Source organism: Cydia strobilella, chromosome 12 (assembly GCF_947568885.1).
Source record: "Cydia strobilella chromosome 12, ilCydStro3.1, whole genome shotgun sequence".
NCBI lineage: Eukaryota > Metazoa > Arthropoda > Insecta > Lepidoptera > Tortricidae > Cydia > Cydia strobilella.
The window spans coordinates 11,164,173-11,188,206 of record NC_086052.1 but is presented as its reverse complement, the minus strand read 5'-3'; the positions used below and the strand labels follow the sequence as shown (position 1 = coordinate 11,188,206).

At 37.0% G+C, this 24,034-nt stretch overlaps 1 protein-coding gene across 8 annotated transcripts in view; it reads left to right on the top strand.

Annotated features, from left to right (window-relative positions):
• LOC134746121 (kazrin) overlaps positions 1–22,927 on the top strand; it is a 125,682-nt gene extending 102,755 nt beyond the window's left edge. For 3 of the 8 annotated variants that reach the window (XM_063680390.1, XM_063680391.1, XM_063680394.1), the window contains 12 exons: positions 2,173–2,317; positions 3,875–4,030; positions 8,755–8,845; positions 10,567–10,748; positions 11,901–12,085; positions 15,232–15,441; positions 16,458–16,616; positions 17,360–17,483; positions 17,577–17,721; positions 20,320–20,431; positions 21,405–21,706; positions 21,906–22,927. In XM_063680390.1, the coding sequence (XP_063536460.1) occupies positions 2,173–2,317; positions 3,875–4,030; positions 8,755–8,845; positions 10,567–10,748; positions 11,901–12,085; positions 15,232–15,441; positions 16,458–16,616; positions 17,360–17,483; positions 17,577–17,721; positions 20,320–20,431; positions 21,405–21,706; positions 21,906–22,050 (1,956 nt within the window). In that variant the 3' untranslated portion in view covers positions 22,051–22,927. Of the gene's footprint in view, positions 1–2,172; positions 2,318–3,874; positions 4,031–8,754; positions 8,846–10,566; positions 10,749–11,900; positions 12,086–15,231; positions 15,442–16,457; positions 16,617–17,359; positions 17,484–17,576; positions 17,722–18,452; positions 19,350–20,319; positions 20,432–21,404; positions 21,707–21,905 lie in introns of those variants that run through there. The other 5 variants (XM_063680392.1, XM_063680393.1, XM_063680397.1 and 2 more) reach the window with 5 other exon arrangements.
• Positions 22,928–24,034: the final 1,107 nt, after the last annotated feature.

Below are 24,034 nucleotides of genomic sequence, written 5' to 3'. Positions count from 1 at the left end.
ACATTATATTGTTGTACGAGTATAGTCAAGGTATTAAAGACACAAACAAAGTGTCAAAAATATGTACACACTACCTTAATATAGTCGTTGCCCATACAAATTAAAATATTACGTAATACCTTGACTGTAAAATATTACTAGGTATAAATTCGAGGCGCTATGATATTCTTTTACCGCGCGCAAAGTTAATCCGATGCTATTTATCCGATATTATTTGCCAAGAAAGTATTATGCTAGATCTTTGCACTATCTTTTTCTTGGTCGCGTCGGAAATGCCATGTACTTTGCGTTTTTTTTTTATAAGCATGGCATCCAAGACCCACCCTCAAAATATTGTGCACCGATATTAAAGAAGAATTTGATAGCCTGTAATCCGTATGTCTTTAGAGCCAAGGTAAAAAGATGTGTATTCAGATTTATATGGATTCGGTGTACATAAGTAGGCAGGTTATTTCACCCTATCTCCTGAAAATTATAAGAAACGTGAAAAATATTATTTAAGTTGTAAATGATGGACCAGTCAGAGAGTACTCACGACAATTTGTCCATTTACATTTCTAGTTCAGAAAAGCAAAGGTTACAAAAAGGAAAAGAACCCAAGGGAGTTAACAAATATATCAGATTCTTAAACTAATAGAACGCTTCCCAGCAATGCTACGACAGAAGCTATCGATGCATCCAATCCAAACTCCCTGACGGCCAAACTCAATATCTTAAGTATCGTATCAATACTACAGACAAGAGATAAAGGAATGTAGGAGCAACAAATGTTTTAGACGGAACTCGGTATCCGTGCCACTACGAAGATAACTTGGTTGAGTGACCTCGCTCGGTAATGGGGTTAAGTTGCTAAAGTATTTCTGGCAGGCGAGGCCCACTATTTCCAACTGCAGCCATTCATTAAGGAAACCTCGTGTTTTTCGACAACGTCATTTCAAAGATAAACAACAGTTCGTCGCTCGTCGTTGAATTTAATCCAAAATAATAGCTAAATACTTTTGGTGCGATGTTTAGAAAGTTTTCAGATTTATGAAAATGAGACAGCGCCGAAATCATCAATCAATTTGCTATGTTGAATATTAGGCCAAAATCTGTCGGACATCGGAGGATGAAATTGTCTCTCAAAGCGTAATAAATAAACGCATATCGACAGGATATTATGATGAATGCTCACTACGGAACATCCATCATGGTCGATGTTAATTAAATTACCATTTCAAATTGCTCCTTTATAGTCTTTTTCAAACGGGAAGGGTAGAATGACACATATCAAAAAGTAATTATAGGGTTGTGACAATCAATGCAAATTACAAACGATTTTTTACCATTCTAGATTAAATATGCAAAGGTCATATAAGATGATTTATATTTTTAAGTAAACATACCTTCACAATTGGACGCGACTGTAACGATTTGACACGAGCGAAATCGATTCGGTCGATATAAGTAGAGTCAAGTAGTCAAACGTACTCTATTGCAATTTAGTTCTGTTTTACATAATTAAACTCAACGATATAAAAGTATATTTTTATTTTTATAACAATATTATAGGTATATATTTTGGTGATTTGTGTCTATTATAATGAGATATTCTAAGCTACGAAGATATATATTTTTTGGCCTATTAGGATTCAAGTTATTTTTTTAAGAAAGGATTGGTTTGAAACGTCAATGGCATGGAATGAAAAATTTGAAAAACACTATAGGTCCTTATTGCGGGGAAATTTGTCGCAAATGTTCTCAACATGCATTTGCGACTAAACTGTCGCGATTGCGATGGGTCCCTTTGCTACTTTACAAAAAATGCTGTGTATAAAAGGGATATTGATATGTTAATCACTACGCTTCAAAATCATTTTCTTGCATTAATAACTTTACTTTGGTGGCCTACTTTCCTCGAGCCAGTTCTTTGAAATATAGGTCGAATTAACACACGTCTTAAGTAATTATTAAGCTATCCATGGTCCTTTGATGAAAACTGTCATTAAATGTTAACGCGCCTCTGTGCTTCACGGAAAGTGGTGGCCTACTTTATTTAAATTTAATATCTTCTTTAAATTTATTGAGGCACGAAACGAGATTAAACTTATTGAGAAGAGAATACAGCATCAAATAAATTAGGGGAGGATTATGTAAATTCATGTTTTTATCTAAAATAAATGTGTTTAAAAGGCAAGAAGACAGCTGCAAGCAGCCGGGTGTCTGTCTGAAGGTGAGAGCGTGGCGTCCCTCGGATTAGGGCCCCCTATGATGCTGGGAGGACCTTCGGGACTAGTCGGAGACAGGGGCAGCTGCAGCGCCGACTCTGGCGTCAGAGGTGATAAATTACAAGGCATTTCATAACTTCTTAATTGTACAATTTAACTATTAATTGTAGATTCGGCCCGTTCCACTCAAAACTCCGTCTTATTATCAATTTAATGTCAAAGCGACAATTAGTGAAACTTGAAATTTGAGAAGTGCTCTCGAGTTAAGTCGTTAAGAGCTCGCTGAGCAGGGATTAGTACAAAAATCTGCGGACAATAGCGGGACTGAAGCAAGCTTTCGGCGCTAGTAGCGATAAGCGTCAAAGGATTACGATATTTATTCACGAGTGATCCTTTGCCAAAATTTTGTCTTTGGGGAGTACAATAATAGTTGGCGAGGCACGTCGCCCTATGATGTCAGAATAATAGAGCATCTTCAAACAATATAGCTATGATCTTGGTATTCAAGTGACATATACAAAGTAGATATAAGCAAATATTCACTAAGGTATATATGTAGGTATCTATCAATTAGAGATACTTTCAGCTATTGTGTTAAGTTACAGGGTAAATGGAATAAATTTAATGTTGTTTATAAATACCGGTGTTTCTAATATCAGCACCCGTGTTACTGTAATATGTTTAGAAAGTATCATTCATATTACTTTTTATTTAATATTTAATGCTTTTATAAAATATTTAGGTCAGTACGGTTTCACTCACTATTATTTTTAGTCGCTTTTGGCGACATGTTTCGGATTTATCGCTTTTATAAAATGTTTAAATAAATTTAGACTTATCGAATATTCCAAAAATGACTTTGTTAGGTAATCGTAATATATGTAGGTATGAACAGAATTAATAAACCGATTTCAATACTTATCATAAAATGCCTCTATTATGCCATTGCCCCATAATCTTATAGGTTTTAATGGGACGAAAGAGGTGCCTACCTAGTTATTTGTTTTGTGCAGTCAATGTAACATTAGGTACCAACATACTTTGTTGCAAGTAAAGCTCTTTATAGTTAAACTCATTTACTACAATGAAAGATATCGTTTTACACAAACGTCACAATTCGCATGTTTTAATAAGACATAATCACTATTTGCAATTCAATAAAACCACGATTTATCAATAACAATTTAAATTATCCCGTTCGTCGCGCGGGTCGCGCCTGAAGGCTCTGTCACGACAAAACGCTACGAATCATTTCTCACACTGAAGGCCTGGCCTTACTGCGTATCGCATGCAATGCAGTAAGACAGCGTACCCGTAACGCATATTAAGTAAATTCTCAATAATCAACGTAGCGCTACGCGCGCGAGCGCTACACGACTAACATGACGTGTGTCTTAAGCCCGGTTCACATTTGACACACGACACAACATAACACGGCACGTCAGACAAATGTTAACCGGGCTGTACGCGCTGAAAGGGTTAAAGGTTACTAGAGTTAAAGAAAAGTCTGCAATGAGTTTGATGTACGTCAAACTTCTATGAAATTACGACGTATAAATAACGCTTGCACTGCGTATGCTATCAAAATCGTTGCAGACTTTTCTTGGTCTCTATTGATTTTTTCGACGAGCCGACAAGCGACAGAGTATGTCAAAGACAATTTGAAGGCGATTATTCAGTGACAGGCAGCAGCGACGGCGGCGCCACATCGGTGTGCGGCGGCAACCTTTCGGACTCCACGGCTGAAGGCGCGCCGCCTCTGCTGGACCCGTACGACACGGACGCCGCGTCACTTGTGTCTTCGGCTCACCACATTTACCAATGTAAGTCATATACAAGTATAGTTTGTCAAAGGACTGTCTCATTTCAAACATAGAGAGAATCATACTATCTTTGTCTTACACTAGTACTAGCACCCAAAAGAAAAGGATGAGTGTAGTTTTTTTTTGTTCTTATTTACTGACAATTTGGTTTTACCAACTATATTACCAAACGAGTGAGCGAAGTGAAGCGAAATTCGTACATTTAAGTGGCACACAGCTGGCTAGGGACACCTAATTTGTATTTCAAAGTTTTTTGATTTATTATAGTTTGTTCCGCGATAACTTTAGTCCATTTGTTCTAATTTAAATGAAATTAGGTAAAAGCGTAGATGAAGCTACTGCATGATCTAACGTACCTAAGCAGGATCGATCAAAGAAATATTAAAGCTAGCAGGCAGAAGCGATTCGATGAGGGGTCTGTAGCTATTACTGGTCAACTGATGTGCAAGAGAGTATTCGGAGCCATAACCTCCCGATCGATGTGCTTTTAAAAAGACAAAATCAACTCGAATTTTGAACTACTATGGAATTCTTGTATTCCATTATTATCCATAGTTTTCAAGTTACCTCTAAACTTTTGTTAAAACATAAACATTTTGTCTTTAGTTCCAAGATATGGTTGATAAGAGCAAAGATAGATATAACTCCGTAATAGATGGACACAGTCTAAGGAAAAAACGTGCCTCGAAAATCAAGAAAATTTGATTCTCGTTCAGAGGGCGCTACTAGTTTTGGCCTACAGTCGTATAGATGGCGTTGACAGTTTCGTTTGTTATTTAACCATTTTAACGCATATCAGTGAAAGAACATGGGTCAAAATCATAAAAATAATTAATGCAAATAAAAAAAATCATTTATCTATATTTAAATACATTCTATCGTATTTTTATAAATATTCATTTTTAGTTTTAAAGTGTGTCGACAGATGGCAGTGAATTTACTGGGGTTACAAAATTTACTATGACAGTACCGCTCTAGTATAAGTTACTCTATGATAAGAGGTAGCGCTACAAGGCACGATTAAATAATACATGATGTGCTTTTATAAATCTTATTGTTTATTGAAATATTGTTTATTGTTTTAATTTCGTTACGCAAAAGTAAAAAACCGGTAAGATAAAACGAGAAAACTTCTATGTTGCAGTATTTTCTTGCATTGGCCACATAGAACTATTGCTCAGTACGGAGCGTCGCGCAGTACTTTCAAATTACCTACTTCATGAATTTTTTATTGGACATTTGTACACTATAAGCACTGTGCGGCACAAGCATATTCAGTACAAAAATGCTTGTGTCGCACAGTGCCGCACACCGGTGGAATCCCCCCCCTTTAAGTGAATCGCGGGTTTACTTCGAGGCGAACTGCACAATAAAATTTTGCGTTTTATGGTTACACACACACACACATACATTGTGATTATACATTGTTTGGAGATGAGATGACGGCTGTCACCGTATCCAAGCCATGTGAAAAATATTATTTCTTAACCGATGAAAGTGAGCATCGTCGTCCTACATATTTGAATATTTTTTTAATGCTAATCTAAGGTACCTTACCTATGTTTTACGGCTCATGGCTGTACCGTCTACAAGCAGTCCCGGCTACAATAACAGTTTATTATCACGCAGGCCACGACCTTTCTTTGTATAACGACGTACAAAAATGGGTAATTTAATGCATAGATAAATATACCTAAGATTCATTGATGCATAATAAGGACTTAAAACGATTTCTGTAAAATGTAGCAGATTAAAGGAAATTAAATTCCTGCAGCTCCCTCGTTTTTATAAAAAAAGGATTTTCTTTTAAGCCCTCATGATTATTAAGTGAAATTTAACTTCTATTTCAGCTACTTAGTAAAAAGCGTGAATCGTATCTCCTTAATTATTATAGATTCGGTCGTTCCTTTCTTATCAGGGGGCATAAAATGGCAGGACGGTAAAAATTTCCGCTTACCAGACAGGGGTTTTATTACAGAAAGCCTACTTAATGGCGAGATTGAGTCTTAAAACCGGTCTGCTATTACAATGAAATACTGAGCCTATTGTCTCAGGCAAACCGAAAATGCTAGGTCCTCAATAACGTACAGCTATTACCAGGTTTCAAGGTCTAACACGTACTGGTTGGAATGAAACTATGCACTCGTTAAACAATGGGAGTAAATGCTTTGCCCGCGATGACAGATCCAGATAAGGGGCTAATGGTGGCACAATTTATGCCCCAAATGTGTTTTGTTATTCCTCACCTTTTTATATGTCAGCTAAATTAACATTCGTATGTTTATTAAGATACAGGCTACACTTGGGCTACACGCCATTTTTTCCTTATCTGGGGACGTGGGGACGGGCGTCGCTTTTCTTTGTCTCGGAGTAAGCGTTCCCGGTGGCTTGTCTTATCTGTGGCTTTTATGATGCTGCTCAACGAACCTCATAATCATAGTGTCATATCATTTTAAGCATATGCTATTTTTACTCAAGACATTTTAATAAAGAAGGAATTTATATCAAACATTCTAGACGAGTAAATCTACTTAAATGAACAAAGAAAGTTAAAATCTTTCGTTCGTTACACTTTTATTATTATTATTATTATTTATTTGATACACTAGCAGCTCTTGGAGCTGATGCGTGTATATCGAGCACTTGTATTTTATTTTGTACTTATAAATATTTCATCAACATCATCGGCATGTAATCCCACTATGGGACACATACAGTCAATACCAAAAATGCCTGTAGGTGCCTACAGTATGTGATGAAAAATAATTGAACATGCTTGTCTTGACATTAAAGTTTATATAAGTTTATATGTGCATTTTGTTTACTTTCGACATAATATCTGTGGCGAGTGTACATTTTTCTATGGACGAAAGGGAAAGTTCTACGAATTATAACGATCACGTTAGTCTTAATATGGTTCGAGGTCGTAGTTTTCCGGTTACCGTAAAAATATTTTTCTTTACAAAGTGGTAAATGTGAAGTATATTTGTGTTCATTTATAATTTAGGGGACAGGCTGTATTTGAACTGTGGGGCTCATTCGGTCTCATGGTGGCATTTTAATCTTTTAACCTTGTCCAAATCGTTTAAATGTCTTGCAGACGGTCAGGCGATATCATAAAAGTGATAACCAATAGCATATGGGCTTAAAAATGTGGGTGTTGAAAAAATAGGTTAGCTCAGGTAAAGTTTATTGCCGTCCATTGTTTTTGTGTCGGTCGGCATTTGCAAACTAAGATAAGGAATCCAAAATGCATTCTAATTGGCTATCTTAATGGGGAGCCGAAGCTTAGCCTAAACAACAACGACTAATAAACTATCCTTACTACCTCTTGTTTACCTGCTATTACCCTTTTCATTGTTACCAAAGAATCCTAAATGCATCGTAATTGGTTATCTCTATGTAATTTTTTTTCTGAAGTGGTTCACCAGGAATGTTCTCGATTATACATTGTGAGTATAATATACCTGCCCATTATGCATTACTCTAACACTTATAGGCTTATCAGAACGTAACGGTTATGTTATTAAAGCGATAAATGATAAAGCCGTGCTTTCGTTGCTGCTACTCCACTTTTGCGAAATTAAAGGACTAATGGATGAGGTCTTGGTGGCTCAGTTGGCTTGGCAGAGTATCGATCCAGGGACCGTGAGTTCAGTCTCACCAAGTAATTTTACATAACAGTTCTTCAACAAGAAATGCCACTGTTGTTAGCTGGTAGATCATATCCATAACCGTTGATAACGATAAATTACTATCTGAATATGGCTTTAGGAGGCTTATTCGGAATATTCTGATTGTAATAACAGGTCATACATTTGTTCTGGGCACAGAATAAATAATAGTACTACCATACTGAAAGGACTCTTCGTACAAAACTGAAGTTCGACAGCGATTCAGAGACGAATCACGCTGTCCCTTTCTAATGTACGGCACTATCCCTTTCGGCTATTTAGGGTTGTCAAAATTCAAGTCATTATCTTATATGTGGTCGTGCACGCAAAGGGACGTAAAGTTGTGTCAACCCTAATAATTGCTCGGAGCAATGCTGAGCCGAACGGAGCCGAGAAATTCCGAAAGGAGGAGTATCCCCCCATTGTTCTGGATTTATTATGAATATAATCTGTCAGTGTCAAAAGTGACATTTCTTCAACTAGGGGGCCGATTTTTTTATTACGAGCGTTCGATTTCGTCACTCGATTTCTGTGGAAAACAGCGAATTGATATTTATGAAATACGAGCAATAGAAATTGGGAATCTAGTGGTTTTGACCACTCCTTTTCAATTCTATTAGTTGAATTTAAGTAGGTAGTAGTAGTAGTAAATCAATTTATTGTACAAAAAAAGGATCACATGAAATTCACATAAATTAAGGTACAAAGGCGAACTTATCCCTATAAGGGATCTCTTCCAGCTAACCTTAGAGTTAATGAGTAGAAAATTCGAATTAGATAGACAAACTTACAGAACGTTCAATAATATCTGAAAAGGAAAACTACAATATTATCGTCCACGAATAAATAAAATAAATCAATAACATTATACAATAAAATAAATAATAGCATACATAAATATGTTTAAATGCCTGTAGTGAAGGTATATCGAAGGGAGTCACATGAAATCGAGCGCTCGAAATTAAAAAATCGGGCCCCTGAAATAAAACTTGTTATTACCCATTTCTCGTCCTAAATGGGCAGAGCATTGACCATGAATCTTGTTGCCAGTGAGCACGCCTCGGGACTGCAGTCCGACCTTGTCGCCACACAACAGCGCTTCTCCCTTTACAAGATCCATTGATGCGGGCTCTCTCTCAAGGTTGGTATCCTACAGGATTATTAACTAAGCTTTCTACGTAGGCACTGCAAGTTATAACAGCTTTTGATCTAAAATAAAAGTAATAGTAACTATTTAAAGTTGACATTCTTTAAACAGCTAGTGAACTGAAATAAATAAATTTAATCAGTGAACACATTAGCTCATATGTATCTAAAAATATAAATCAACACTACAAGATTTGACATAACGTACGATCCTTATTCCTTGACGCTTGTGATAATATCACAAAATGTAAAGCATTCCAATACACTGTAATTCATTATCTTATTAGAAAACTATAAACTGAAAATAATTATAATAAATAAAATTACAATATTATATAAAATTAAAACTAACCTATTAAACCTAAACTGTATACACTTAGTATATAAAAACTTATTAATCACAAACTAGTCCCGTCAAAAATTTCCTTTTAAGTCCCGAACTGTTCCCTACCTGGCCCAAATGTTCCAAATATGCCAGCTGCGTTGCCACGCTGAATGGCTAAGGATATTTGTTGGACCAGGTAAGATCCAGCACGAGGGTCACAGCCTCTGTCCCTCAAACAAAAAACAAAAAAAAACTAAAAACTATAAATACATTCAATATTGTTAAATGCTGTACTTAGTTAATCGTCTTTTTTTAATTAGACCTAGTTGATAAGTAAATAAATGAACCTAAATTTTAGCTTATATGAGTACTACTCGTACTTCGCTAGAGCACCCGAGTAAAGTTTCAAACTAAGTATGATTAAAACATCAAACATTCCGGGTATATAGTTCATGTTTGCGTGGAATGTGCGGATCCTCATGTTTCAAACTATGAGAGAGTGAGCATACAAGCAAGGTTTAGATTAATATATACATTGTGGGGATTGGATCACGTGTATCGCGAATATCTGCATATATACATATATCTATAAACTTTAGTTAGGTGTGAGTTTTATTCATAATTTCTTAATTTAAATTAAAATCATAGCTTTTAAGTCAATGGATTTTATACTGTAGTGTCTAATAAGGGTACCTTATCAGCTTATCACCGAATAACTCAAGAAATGTTACCTATTGCCACCTTTATGTTAAATATTGTTACCACCATTATTATAAGCATACGGTAGCCTAATTGCGAAATACATCTGATAGCTTCGAGCAGCGCGGGCTCCCTACTACATGTGGGAAGAGAGACGGCATTCGCACTATTTCCCCTCTGCCGAGGTAAAAGAGAAACTTATTCGAAAACAAATACTTATGAATATTATGTTGACGCTCTTCGAAGCTTAGCCGCGGAATGTTTTGGCACTCACTGACGAAACTCGTGCGCTCGCGCTCATGTTAACAGCGTGCAGCGGCCCTGAGGCTTGCAGGGGAAGCGCTCGCTGTTATGTAGTGGAGTTTTAGTCCCACAGTTCTGCTAGTATAAATTAAACTCGAGGCATATATCCCACAGGGGCATCTATACTGGAATTACCCTAGTAGGGAGCCCGCGTTGCTCGAAGTCTGATAGCCTTACCAAAATTTTATGATGTTTGCATCTTGGTAAATGACATTGAAACAGACACGAAATGATATGAAATATACCTACATTGTTGTTGAATTTGTATGCCAATAGGCACGACATAGTGATACTGAAATATGTATTTAACATCTTGTAACTTACCTATGTTGAACAAATAAATCTTTAAATTTGAATTTTAATTTGTTAATGTTTTAATTCTTATAAAGGTCGGTGGAGCAGCTCTCGAGCCCGGGCGAGGATTCAGGGCTAGTGGGTGGTCTACGAGCGCGTTCAGGGGGCAAAGGTGCGCGCGGACGAGGTTCCGCCTGGGGCTCAATCTCGCGCGTTTTCGCGCGATCCCGTCACCGCACCAAGTCAGGCAGCGCAACCAACAGCGGACACGAGAGCGGTAAGAGGGAGAATTGTCTAGTGAGTATAGGTTTAGTCAAGCAGCTACAGAAGAGTACTGGTGAGCGTATGGCGTATGTGATTGGGAGAGAAGGGAGCTTGTGGGCGCGATTGCGACTGGTTCTAAAACTTCTAGATTTTGCGCGTGTCCCTTGCCATCGCATCAAGTCCCCTAGCGCTACGTGGGCGGTTCGTATGTGTTATTAATAGTATATCAAGCAGTGACTGCGCCTTTTGTCACATTCTTTATTGGATTATAATGGTCAAGGTCGTCTCCATACTACTAGCTTCTCCTGATATTTCAAATTCCTCTTACTATATCTTACTGTTGGAGCACGAGTTTATATTTTTCTATATTCATTTAATGTTCTTATTGATGCATGATAAAATTATGTATATCCATGTCATAATCCGAGAACAAATTGTAGAAAATTATTAAGAGCGCCACTTCCTACGTAATTGTCACATTTTTGATGGTGGCATTAATTTAGTATGGAATTTTTTTTGTTCAATTTTATTTAATTTCTACTATTTTATGTCACACTATAACTCCGAACCACTTCAATTATTTCTACCTAAAATAAATACTGAATTGAAATTTATTTTACGGTTTTAACCGTTATGTTACCAAAAGCTTCATCCATTAACTCAAAACGCAATATTTATTTGTGTCATTTCCAAGCAAAAAGTCCCACTTTGTCGCTTGCCATAAGGACGCTTTGACAGGTTATTCATATAAAGTTACAATCAAATCTCGTCCTTATGGTAAGCGACAAAGTGGGACCTATGACTAAGACTTCGAGACATTTGAATATTGTATCTATCTTTTTGAGAGCTCCATTCAAATAAAAAAATCCGTCCACTATTCCATTATCAATACGTATTTTCATTAATAACAAAACTCGACGAACTTATAACTGCACGGGTAAACTAAGTATAAACTATCAAACCATACTAACTACCTACACAACTCGGTCGAATGTTAAAATATGGGCATGTTCCTCATTTTCGCCAACGGCGCGAGGGCTCATTCAAAATCGGACTCGTCGTGAACCTACGACACGCTCCCCGTAAGAAATGTTAGTGTGCAAGATCATCCATGCATCCTGAACTTGAATTTATAAACATTAAAACTGGAATTTTATGTAACTAGAACCAGTGTACGCGGGCGCGGGTTCCCGAGCGTGGTCGCCGCTCGGCAGCGAGGCAGCACTCCGCGAGGCAGCGTCGTTGCCTCTCTCGCGGTGGAGGGCTCCTGCCATCATAGCGTGGCTAGAACTGGCACTGGGCATGCCACAGTATGCTGCCGCAGTCGCAGACAACGTTAAAAGTGGGAAGGTTCGTATTTCTCACATTAGAAACCTACAAATTCAATTTGTAATTTTTGTTTCTAATACCTATTTAGTTAAGGAAAATTTACAGTATTGTTCATAATATTGGAGCATATTGTGTCGAGAAGTGCAATATAGAGTAGTATTGCATTAAGTTTATTTCCATTAGGTACTCTAATAGCCACATTTTATATTTTTATTTAATTTCCTCTTTAGATTCAATATTGTTCCGATTCCATTATCCGTATATTCTCAACGTGGCCTAACACATTCAACGTTCATCAGCGAGCGTTGACAAATGAGCATTATCGCGCAGCTGATGGTAGTCTTCCTGCTCAGTTAGCTTCGCATAAATACGTACCGATTTGATCGATAGCATGCAATGCAATCCTGTCGCCCCATTGCTTTCATGCGGGCGGAAAGCATTGGGACCACATTCAGAGAGAGCTCGTATTATTGATAAGTTTGAATGGTTCCCCGTGTGTATGAAAGGTCATTTTGCAGTAAACAATCTAATGCTATGAAGCTGTAATGCTGAAATGTTAAACTAGATGGCGCCATTAAATATGCCTACAATGCTTTTAACCTTTTGGACGCCAATGACGGATATATCGGCACCGCAGGTCCAACACCAAAGACGGATTAATCGGTCAAAGACCACAGAGCAACATAGACCTACGTGCATGTGCATAAAGTTTAATTTCAGTTTTGACACTTCGGTGACGTGGCGTCCGAGTGACAGCTTTTGTGTTTGACACGGCGTCGAAAAGGTTAACAAATATGTTTTAATTGGACTTTTGTGTATACCGAATTTTACGTTTAGAAGTCATAAATAGCAGCAGGTGTCAGATTTCATACGTTTATACGTTTAAAGCTTTATAGCTTTAATGGAAAAAATAGTAAAAAGGCATGCGTAATGTTGTATGGAGGTTGCCTGTCTTGAATATTTACTAGTCTCTGATGTTAGATAAGATTTATGTTATAGTGAAAACCCGTTTTAGTGAAAAAGCGGTTTTTAATTTTATAACTAGTTTTCCAAAACGACATGGTGAAAGCTAGCTTTTCTTAGTCAAAATTAGTTATTAACACATTACAGGTATTGTTAACATATATCTTCCTTATTTTATTTCCGTTATTAATTTAGATACATCCTTACTACATTATGAGCACAACCATTACACACCAAGCAATTATTCACCAAGAGGTACTTTGAGATTTGAAAATAAAAAAAAGTTCTCTGCTACACATACAATTCGGAAAGCATTCACCAGACCATTAATTACCTTAGTTAAGGCTTCATGCAGCAAATGTAGAATCAAATGGAAAAAAATCGCTTGTTTGCTCGTGAAAGGGGGATTTGCCTCGGTCGTAGGTATGTAACTCCGATCCATTATTATTTCGTTTTTGCAATCCACGTCTACAATCATCGTTATCGGATTTTGTGGGAAAATACTGTTCCGCGTACATTTGAATATGACAAACACAACCAATGTTTCATGTTTTGTTACCCCATCCATATTAACTCATTATTCAAAATTTTGGCGAATTATTGGATTAATATGGAAATCAGTTTCGCAAAAATCTGCCATAAAATTCATAACAATTTACTTAAGCGCGCGGTTGTTTTGTGCGATAAACGCAGCGTTGAACGCATGCGATCAACAGAATGTAGGAAAAATTACAAGGCGCTTACCGCTGCGTTTACTACGTTAAACAATGTAGGTAGTGTCATTAGGGTGTGCGGCAAACGCATCGCGTTTAACGCTGCGCTTATCGCATTAAACAACCGCGCGCTTTATGGAAAATACGTTGCGGTGACGCTTTGCCTCAGCGTAAATGTACGTTAATTTCAACTTTTATTAAATTGAACAATTGAATAAATGCACTGACACTTAAACCAGGTCATCTCTATTTCAAATATATCAACGTGCATGCTCGCAATGTTTTTTTAACACTGTATTTAATTTAACTACGTCTATTTTCAGTCGCTTGAAAACCAATTTATTTATTTACCCAATAAGTTTGTATCATTGACGTTTGCACGTTTTAATTAGTTCTGTCGGCTTCATTAGTGTTGAATGGCCTAAATGATTGATGTTAATTATGTTATTGACTTTCAATAACATTATTATATTTCAATACAATTATTACACGCCTATATTAAAATGATTTATATAGATGCCTTAATATAAGTATGTCGTGTTCAGTTTCTTTGGGCATCAGCTTTGATTATATAAGGCCAGTCCAGACGGGATGATCAAATGGACCGATTTGATCAGAAAAGAAATTGGCGTAAATCTCCAATTGAATTACTAATTTTAGATTTGCTGATATTTGAGCGCTCTAAATTAAAAAAATCCGAATCCGAAACATGTCGCCAGAAGCAATTAAAAATAACAGTGAGTGAAACCGTACTGATCTAAATATTTTGAAATATGTCTCACGATAGTTTAAGTTCGAATAAAAAAATATGCCCCCAAACGCGAATACTAGCACCACTTGTTGTAAATTGTGTGTGAAATAACTGAAGTCGATAGATTTTTAAAGAGTTAGAAGTAAGTTTCTTGAATTAATTAGTCCTTGAAACCCTAATAAAAAGATAAACATTTTTTTACAAGGGGGCCCTAATACCCTAGCAAGCGAAATATTCCAAAATTGAAACGAGCGTAGCGAGTGGTTCGAAAACTGGAATGTTGAGGCGAAGGCTTAAGGCACGAGGGATAAACAAACTTTGCTACCGACTGAAACATAAAAATGTTTACCACCGAACGCTAGGAAAATACTAATTGTAAAACATTACGAATCAAACCCAAATGAACGCTATTAAATATTATGTATCATTTGGCCAACCACTGCTCCAACACAAAATTTGTGTCAAGATACTTTGCCGCTCTTGTGGATAGAATGCAACTTTCTCATCAGTTTATAAATAATAAAAAGAGCCATTACAAGCTGGAGTAGTGAAAAAAATAATATTTACGATTATCACAGTAAAATGAGAAGTAATTCCGATAGTTACATAAATCGAGATATTGTATAATTAATAAATTGCAAACGTTAATTTAATTTTTTCCATTATAACATCATTGTAACCACCAGCTTCGTCGATTGACGCAATAGTAGCGTCAAATATTGTGTTCTGGTTGGTTCTAGATCCGTGCTTTGAATGGGCAGGTTCTGCTCGAGTTGACGGACACGGACCTCGAGGCGGGGCTGGGCGTGACGCAGCCGATGCATCGCAAGAAGCTGCGGCTGGCCATCGAGGAGCGCCGGCGGCCGGACCTGGTGCGCCATCCCACCATCGGGCAACTGACGCACGCGTGGGTCGCAGCGGAGTGGCTGCCGGACCTCGGGCTAGCACAGGTAATATTGAATATAAAGATAGTTTACTTTCAACTATGCATATTACAATGCGCTTATCAACGTCAAATAAAGCTACACCGGCTCTAATCCTACACCTCTGCTGACCCGAGAAGATTTAAATCCCTCCTAAATTGTAGGAGGGAAAATCCCAATATGAGACCGGCAAGAAATTCAACTTTGCTTTGCTTTTTTAACTGTGCTACTAAGGGCCACTTGTACCATCCCACTAACCCGGGGTTAAGCGGTTAAACCGTTAACCTAGTGTCAAATTGTACTGGTAACCATGGTAACTCCAGGTTTAACCGGTTAGCCGTGGTCGACATGCTCGCGACCCCATTGCACCCCCTTCAACGGCATAGACGGAAACGCTGCAGGGGATCTATAAATTGTATAAACAGATGTCAATCACAATGAAAAAATCAACGATGATCAACTCTGGTCAACGTGGGAATTTGGTACGTCCCAAAATAAAAAAGGAAAAATATATTAACATTTACGCCGCAGGGGATGTTAGTGGGTATTCTCCTCCTCTTTCTCTGGTTAGCAGAGGAAGTTACGGGAGGAGCGAGTCCCACATACCACCCCCCAATGGGCTTCCCCAGCCCGGGGGTGAGATGCGTAAATGCATTTACCCCTGCGTCAAAAAAAAGGTTTAACCGGTTAACCCCGAGTTAGTGGAATGGTGCAAGTGGCGCTAAATGATTACATTTATATCAGCTCTTGCACTGTATAAAGTTGTCTCTGGCCAGTGGCGAGCTGATGAACCTTTAAATACCTGGTGCGACATCACATATATAACTAAAACTCGAATTGGCCTGTCATTGGCGTTAATTATTGAAAGAGTCAGTCAAGGTTCGTGACAGTATATATTCGTAATACACGTATTGATTTTTCGCTATATGTTGCATAAAAACTCACTTAGTCGAGTCATATAACACGAGTAAATATAATATATATACAGCAATAGCCTAAAATAGTAAACATGTTCAAAATAAACTACGCTTTTTTACCAACAGTATGCCGAGTCTTTCTTGGCAAACCTGGTCGACGCTCGTATGCTGGATACGATCAGCAAGAAGGAACTGGAGAAGTATCTCGGAGTCACGAGGAAGTTCCACCAGGCCTCCATTGTGCACGGGATACATCTGCTGAGGATAATGAAGTACGACAGACAAGTGAGTATCGTGTAGGTCGGAAAAATACTTAATCGGCCCCAAAACCACACAACAGTGGACTAAGCGCCATTTTGAGACTCAATTTGTATCGAAAATTTAGTGCAAACATTCCTAAAATTTATGGTAAAAAAATATTGATTCCAGCCATTTTGATTATATTCGCCATAGATGTATATGGGAGAATAAGTGACTATGAATCCGCAAGTATCAAGAAATTTGCAATAAATAAATTAAGACCACGCCGCGTCGGCGCAAAGTGTTACCACAGTTATCGAAGCTACTAGGGAAAGGCTAAAGCCGTCAAGAATGTAGGCGCTTACAGAATTAGCGCTAAAGGGGTAAAACAAGAAAACCGATTAGCCCCTATAAACATTTTTTACCCATCCATCACACAGATGGCCGTTTCCCGCGAATGATAAGGTGCAGAAACAAATAAGCGATTATCTGGTGCCGTCACAGTGTTTCGTCTCGTATTTCGACCCATGTAATGCGCAAACATTAATCATCTAGTACCGTACACTCCTCTTTCCGATTCTTTACCGACATTCGGGGAGTTTTAACTTCGATACCATTTATTTTTGTCTTACGTCTGTTGTTCTTTTTTATTCAGTTCATTTTGGCAAGATAGGCTGATGATAATAATCTAGTAGATAAGCTGAGTATATTTAGTGGGAAACAATAATTCGGCGGGTTTACTTCTTCGATTTAAATTTATAACTAACTGAGTAAAAATGATTTTTTAGGCGCTGGCTGTGAGGCGGCATCAATGTGAAAATGTAGATGCAGATCCTTTAGTTTGGACCAATCAGAGATTTATGCGGTGGGCTCATAATATCGACTTAGGTGAATTTGCTGAAAATCTGAAAGGTAAACTGCGTGCTACTTTTGTCAAATATACTTCCTTGATAAGAAAGTAGTTTAAAAAGAGTCGAGTTTGTGTTTGGTTTGGATATGTTTTAGACAGCGGAGTCCATGGAGGATTAGTAGTGCTAGAACCATCGTTCACGGGCGAGACTATGGCCACAGCGCTCGGCATTCCGCCCTCCAAGAGCATTATTAGAAGACATCTCGTCACCGAATTTGACGCTCTTATCATTCCAGCGAGGTGAGTATTTAATTTATCAATAAATTAAAATCATGACAATAAGAAAATATAATATTTGCTTAAGCTAGAAAATGTAACGAATTGAAAATAATGTTAAACGTATATACTACTACTACTACCTACTATACTACTACTACGTTGTACTATGTATTGCAAATATTGTATTGTTCTGTTAACATACTTATTTAATTATACGTCCTATAAATTACTACAATACTCGTAAACTGTTCGTGTTCATGTAATAATATTTAGCCCATTTTCTTGAACATTACTAATTTTCTGCATAGTCCGAGATTAGCAATAAATAGGTAATATCAATATGAAACTTATGTTAAAATATGTGACGTTCCACGAGTAAAGGTACCTTATGGCGGTTGGCACTTACGCTATTATTGACAACGCTCCAATACTAATGCGGTGCTATGTGACGTAAGCGCCGACCGCCATACGGTACCTTTTTCCGTGGAATGTCACATATGAATAATACCTCGCACATTGGCTGCATAGACATCCAAAATGTATTAGAATAAAATTGTATTACCCCTTGGTCACCGCCGTATTTGATTGTTGTTGTAATTGGAACCGAGCGATGTCGGAGTAGTGCTGTGTCCCGGACTATCTGTAGCAGCTCACCCCTCAGGACACACTGCATGTAGTATCTACCGTCCACCCGCGCCACGCTCGTAGGTGAGCCGCTGTAGTTGATTATAATGTAAGGTGCAATCCTGCAGGTATACGATATTTTGCCAGGTGGAAGAACTGCAAGTGGAGGCTGCCCGAGCATCCATGTTGTCCACAAAACAAAGATAAACCCACAAAGACAAAAAAGTTATCCTTCAAAAAATAAATCCCGCTTTAACGCCAAACTTCGAAACTGTATCTATGTAAAATTCCTTGTATCAAGATGTTTGTAAAGTTGCTATTTTTACACAAAGCATTTTTTGCTAAGTTTTTTTATGATTCTTCCGTCAAAGCCGCTCGTTTGTGAAACGTTATTAAGCGAATGTAAACTTTACGAGCAGTGAAGACTGATAAGGTATCTATTGTAGGAGACGTGGTTTGTATGTAAATGATTATCACAAAAATCAAGCGATCGGAAACTATTATTTTGTACCCCTTGCCTTCGTCAATGTTAGAGTCAATGTTCACACGTAGCCCCCTAGAGACCCGATCTTGCCGTAGATTAGATTTGTCACATCAATGTTTACTCGAGATCGATCGATCTTTTATTAATTAGTAAATGTATACAATTTAATTGATATTGACTTAAAAGCATTAAATGCTTCGTATTATATAGGGGGTGAATCAGATCCCATTAACAATAAACATTATAAAGGATTTGTTTTTAGTATAGTCAAAAATTTTAATTGAATAATGAGATTTTGAACCAGTTAATAAAATTGGACATTTTCTAGTATTTAATTAAAAACAGAACCAGTTGCAATAGTTTTAGGGTTATAACAATAATAGCATTTATAACTGTAAAATAGGTAACTATGTTTTTGACTTGTATACATTCATAATTGTAAATTAAAACGACAGTGTATAATTATTAGGTTCAGCTGTAACAATATCAATTGACATATAAATGTGAATAAATCCTGATTAACGAGATGAAATATAAAGGACTTGGCCACCTTTCTTTACCTCTACACCCCTATTTCGGCGACCCTTGCGTCGGGACAGAACGGTAAAGACCATTTTATCGTTACATCATGAATGCCTCTGTCATCATCATGTAGACCGCACTGTAACCGGGCTCTATCCACTCTTTCTCCTTTCATTCAACATTTTATGGTTTTATGCCAAAAATCACTTTCGACCACATCGATATTTTGTGCTTGTTTTACTTTTGTCGTCTTCATTGTTGTTTTAAATTTTAATATTCCGATGAGGCTCGCAAAGAAAAGTGCTGCGTGACTTATGAACTGTACTTTAGCCAAGTCGGAAAAAGGAGCAGGTGTGACGCAGTACTATTCTTTGTAAACTCGTATATATATACCTAATGGTAAATATTTTCAAATTTTCGGACTGGTTTTCTAATCCCCAAATAAAAATCAATGATTAATTTTAACACAAGCCTTTACTACCATATAATATATTTGCGCAATGAAACTTATAGTTTATCTATACGATTTATTAATGAAACGATTAAAAAATCAGGCCTTCAGGACTATTTACTTCAAATAATTGATTTTTGTTTATCACAATAAAAAAAGCATGATTTGTTATTTCAGCAAAGAGCATCATGCTTTTGGTGTCTATGCATTAACTTAATATTGTTGATTCACTTTTACAGCAACTATGTGTTTTAGCTGTTATCTTTGACGATTTTAAATAGAAGAATCTTATCTAAACACGTTTAAATTTATGTACGTGCTAGGTTACGTAGGAGAAATAATTGTATAAAATTCCAAAAAGTTGCATGTTAGCTTTTTGTGTCTTAGCCATCAATTTAATGAACCCTTTAACTTCCTGATATTGTAAATGAAACTAAATAAATACGTGTTAAATGATTAGCCGTAAACGCTCTGCCTGGCTTTGATACTGTTGCCTGCTTGGACTTGCAGAGATGAAATCGATTCATTACATTTGCAGGAATATGTTCGGGCATCAGATAAGGATGTTAGGACGACCATTCTCGAGGTCGGTGGCAACGGGATTGCCGGGAATTGATTTAAGCGGTGACTCCCGAAGACATAGTCTCAGGGTATGTATTTGTACTGAATTGGCTTTTATGCAAATCCATATTCGAACATCGTAGTGCTAATTCTTTTAAGCCATATTATCCCCTCATGCAGGTGGCATAAGTATTATTAATCGGTGGAATTAAAACTGTGAATAAATCAATTATGTTGGACTTTTTTGATTGGCTTCAACGAAATGCTCGTTTGATATAGGGTGCCCTCATAATTTTGTTCTCTTTTCTTTATTGAGCCATTTCTATGGTATAGTGATACCCAAGATCTGCACTACAAGGTACTATTGATCTCAATTGATCTTCGGTTTAGTACAGTTTCTTTATTGGTATAAAATATTTCACATGTCACACACAGGTACCTATACATTTGAAATATGATAGCTATATACAATTGTAGATAAAAATGCATAGGTCAAAGTTTACAATTCCTTAAATAATAATCGTGCAATAACTGTTATTACAATAAGATTTTAATTTTTTAACATGCTTGGTCTAGAAGTATACATTAAAGTTTTTTAGCGAATATTGAATCGCTTTCTGAAAATTTAATGTCATTAGGAATTTTGTTATAAATTTTGGGCCCGATAACACTGAGACTTTCGGACCTTCGACTAGCATGGGCAATCTGCGGCTGTTTGCTTCGCGGGTACAGGTTTTTATGTATGTTTCAAGGTTTGCTCTGACGTACTTCACCATACGATACGATACGATACGATACGGTACTTCTTAAAATAAACGGCGGGCAGTGTCCCTGTGAATCTACTCCATGAGTCAATTTTCCAAGCAATCCACCTTTGTATTTGTTATTAGCTGTACGCTATAAGACTGTGACTTTGTTTTTCTCTCTCTCTCTCTCCTCCGTCATATAGTCACTTCCCAACCGATTTCACTCTCTGTATTTGCCTCTCAGTTGTTTTGTCAATGTTTTTTCTTGTTACTACTTACAATAATTTAATTTAATTTACGATTTGTTGTTTAACAGGGCTCGATAACCCGAGCACTAGGCGTCCTGAAACCAAAGCACGACCGTACTTCACCTTCAAGTTCTAGCGAGAGCTCAAGCGTGCTAAGCCTGACTACTCAGCCCTACCAGCTGTCATATTCGCCGCCCATAGCCGTGCGGACGCTGTCGCAGTTGAGTATGGCGTACGCGCCGCCACCGACGCTGCAGGAGTACGAGCCGATCTACACGCCGCTGAGCCTCTACTCGCAGTCCAGCGTCTCCACGAGGGACAGTCGGACTAGACTGAATGATGTGAAGGAGAATCCGGGAATTACTCATAGGTTGGTACTGACGTATATATTAGGCCTTCTAGTGTACCAGTTGAAAAAAGTTATTTCGTATAATCATTTGGACATTAGTTCAAATTCTCAAAACTCTAAAAGTTCGATTAAAAAAGTTTAAGGTTCAGAATTTTAATAATTCACGGATACATTTAAAAAGAATTAATAACAACCCACTGTAAAAAATGTTGTCGTACAGATACGGACAAAAGGCAGACCACGCGCACCGAGTCAGCTCTCCACTGCCGGCCAAGTCTGCGGACGACTCCGTTGTGAAGCAGAAACGACATCGCCGTGTGAAAAGCATCGGCGACATCAACGCCTGCAGCAAGACATCCGTGTAGGACAATACCGGCAACCCTCCTAGTCTAATAATCAATCTACAGTATCCTACAATAAGGATAATGCGGCGTCGCCTCATCAGCGACTTGCAACATGACCAGTGCAATACCGACAATTAGAAAATTAATAAACCTCTATTAAAGGATACAATGAACAATTCTATTTAGGGACCCTGTTTAAGATCTAAATGTATTTATAAAAGGGCCCTTATAACTATTAATTTGTCCTTTAAAAATAGCTGTTGGGCTGAGGCCGAATGGTGAAAAAAAAAAAAAAAAAAAAGCACGAATGCTCAATATTTTCTAGTCTGCGATGTACAAAGTTGCATATCAAAAATATCCAAATAAAAATAGCAAAAAATAGACTGAATGGGCAAGTCTCAACATTTTATTAACGGTCTTATGATATCAGTATTCCATTTTACTATGGTTGTTTACGTACTTTATAAGGGTTTTGTGTAATTTATTATGTCACATACAGGTTTTACCAGTCACGCCATATACATGAAAATAACTGCTGAACACTGTGATAATAATGTATTTTCACGCACTAATGAGCTTCTGATTTTGATAAACCAAATATTAGTCAAATTACATTAAGATAATTATGATAACTATCTATTATACCTACGTATTCATTCCAGTCAAGCGAGATTATCGTTTTACCTAATTAGATGTATGTAACCTAATAATGAGTGATTTAATTTAAATTATTTGTTATGTTAAAATCATTTTTATGATGTTTTACTTCTATTCGTCGTTATTAATTTATGTTACACAATTTTGTGTCATTTCTGTTTGGTTTTAGCAATATTTTTGTGATATTTTCCCAAATAAAAATTTAAAACTTGCAACAAACTTCCGAGTTTTATTGTTGTACCCCAAGCCTGAACTACATTATGCAAAACAGCCAAACACCGAAGTCAATTTGCTAAAGCACAATCAGCTACAGAAACATACTCGTATGTCCTATTTCTCTAATAGTCTAGCAAACAGTCATAATACTCATAATTCTCTGCGGCTGACTGTACCCAGACACGGACCAGATTATATGAAATCTTCAATTCAAGCCTTATTATTGCCACTTTATACCTAGTTAAAAAAACTTGCCTTCTGTTAGTGAATTTATATTACGATGTATAGATTTTGACGATCCTATACAGGAGATACTATCTTGACATTATTTTGAAATACCTACTAGTGTCCAGTAATTATTTAATTTTTGAATTGATATTATATTGATTTGGGGGGGCGGGGGGGGGGAGGGTTGTATATTTGTTTTGACGATCATAATATGAATTCTTGTAGATTGACATGCCTGCAATTTATAATGTAATCTGTATTATGAAATAAATAAATCTAAAATTTAAATCTAAAATCATGCTTTACAAATAAAGTAAGCGGCTTATTGAAATTGTGTATAAAGGGATAAGAGAGAATAGGCATTACAATGGATGGATTTTTCAAGATTCGGCTGGAGTAGCCACCAGAATGAAAAATTAACCGTTAAATCATACAGTAAATAAAACGAATAGCGGTTATATTATTAAATTAGCTGTGTGGGTGTATTAGAATTGGATTGAAGACGTATTGGATACGCTTTCTTACGAGCTCGTAGCTGATATTATAGTAGGTAGCTTAATTGGATGATGGTAATATTGAAGACGGATGTTATGATCAATTGATCACGATGAAAATAATATACTGATTTAAACTAACACGATTTTCACTCATAATTTCGATTCGTAAGTTTGTACGCGATTAAGTCCCGTGTTAGTTTTAAAATTATGGATGAAAATAATGTTGATTGAATGAATTTTTCTGTTAGTAATGATCTGGGGCCCGTTTCTCAAAAGCTTGTAACTTGTAATACAAGCGGATGACACTTTTTGACAGCTTTTGTTAGAAAGGGACTTCCACTTGTATTACAAGTTACAAGCTTTTGAGAAACGGGCCCCTGATGTTACTGGAATATTTCAAGGATGTT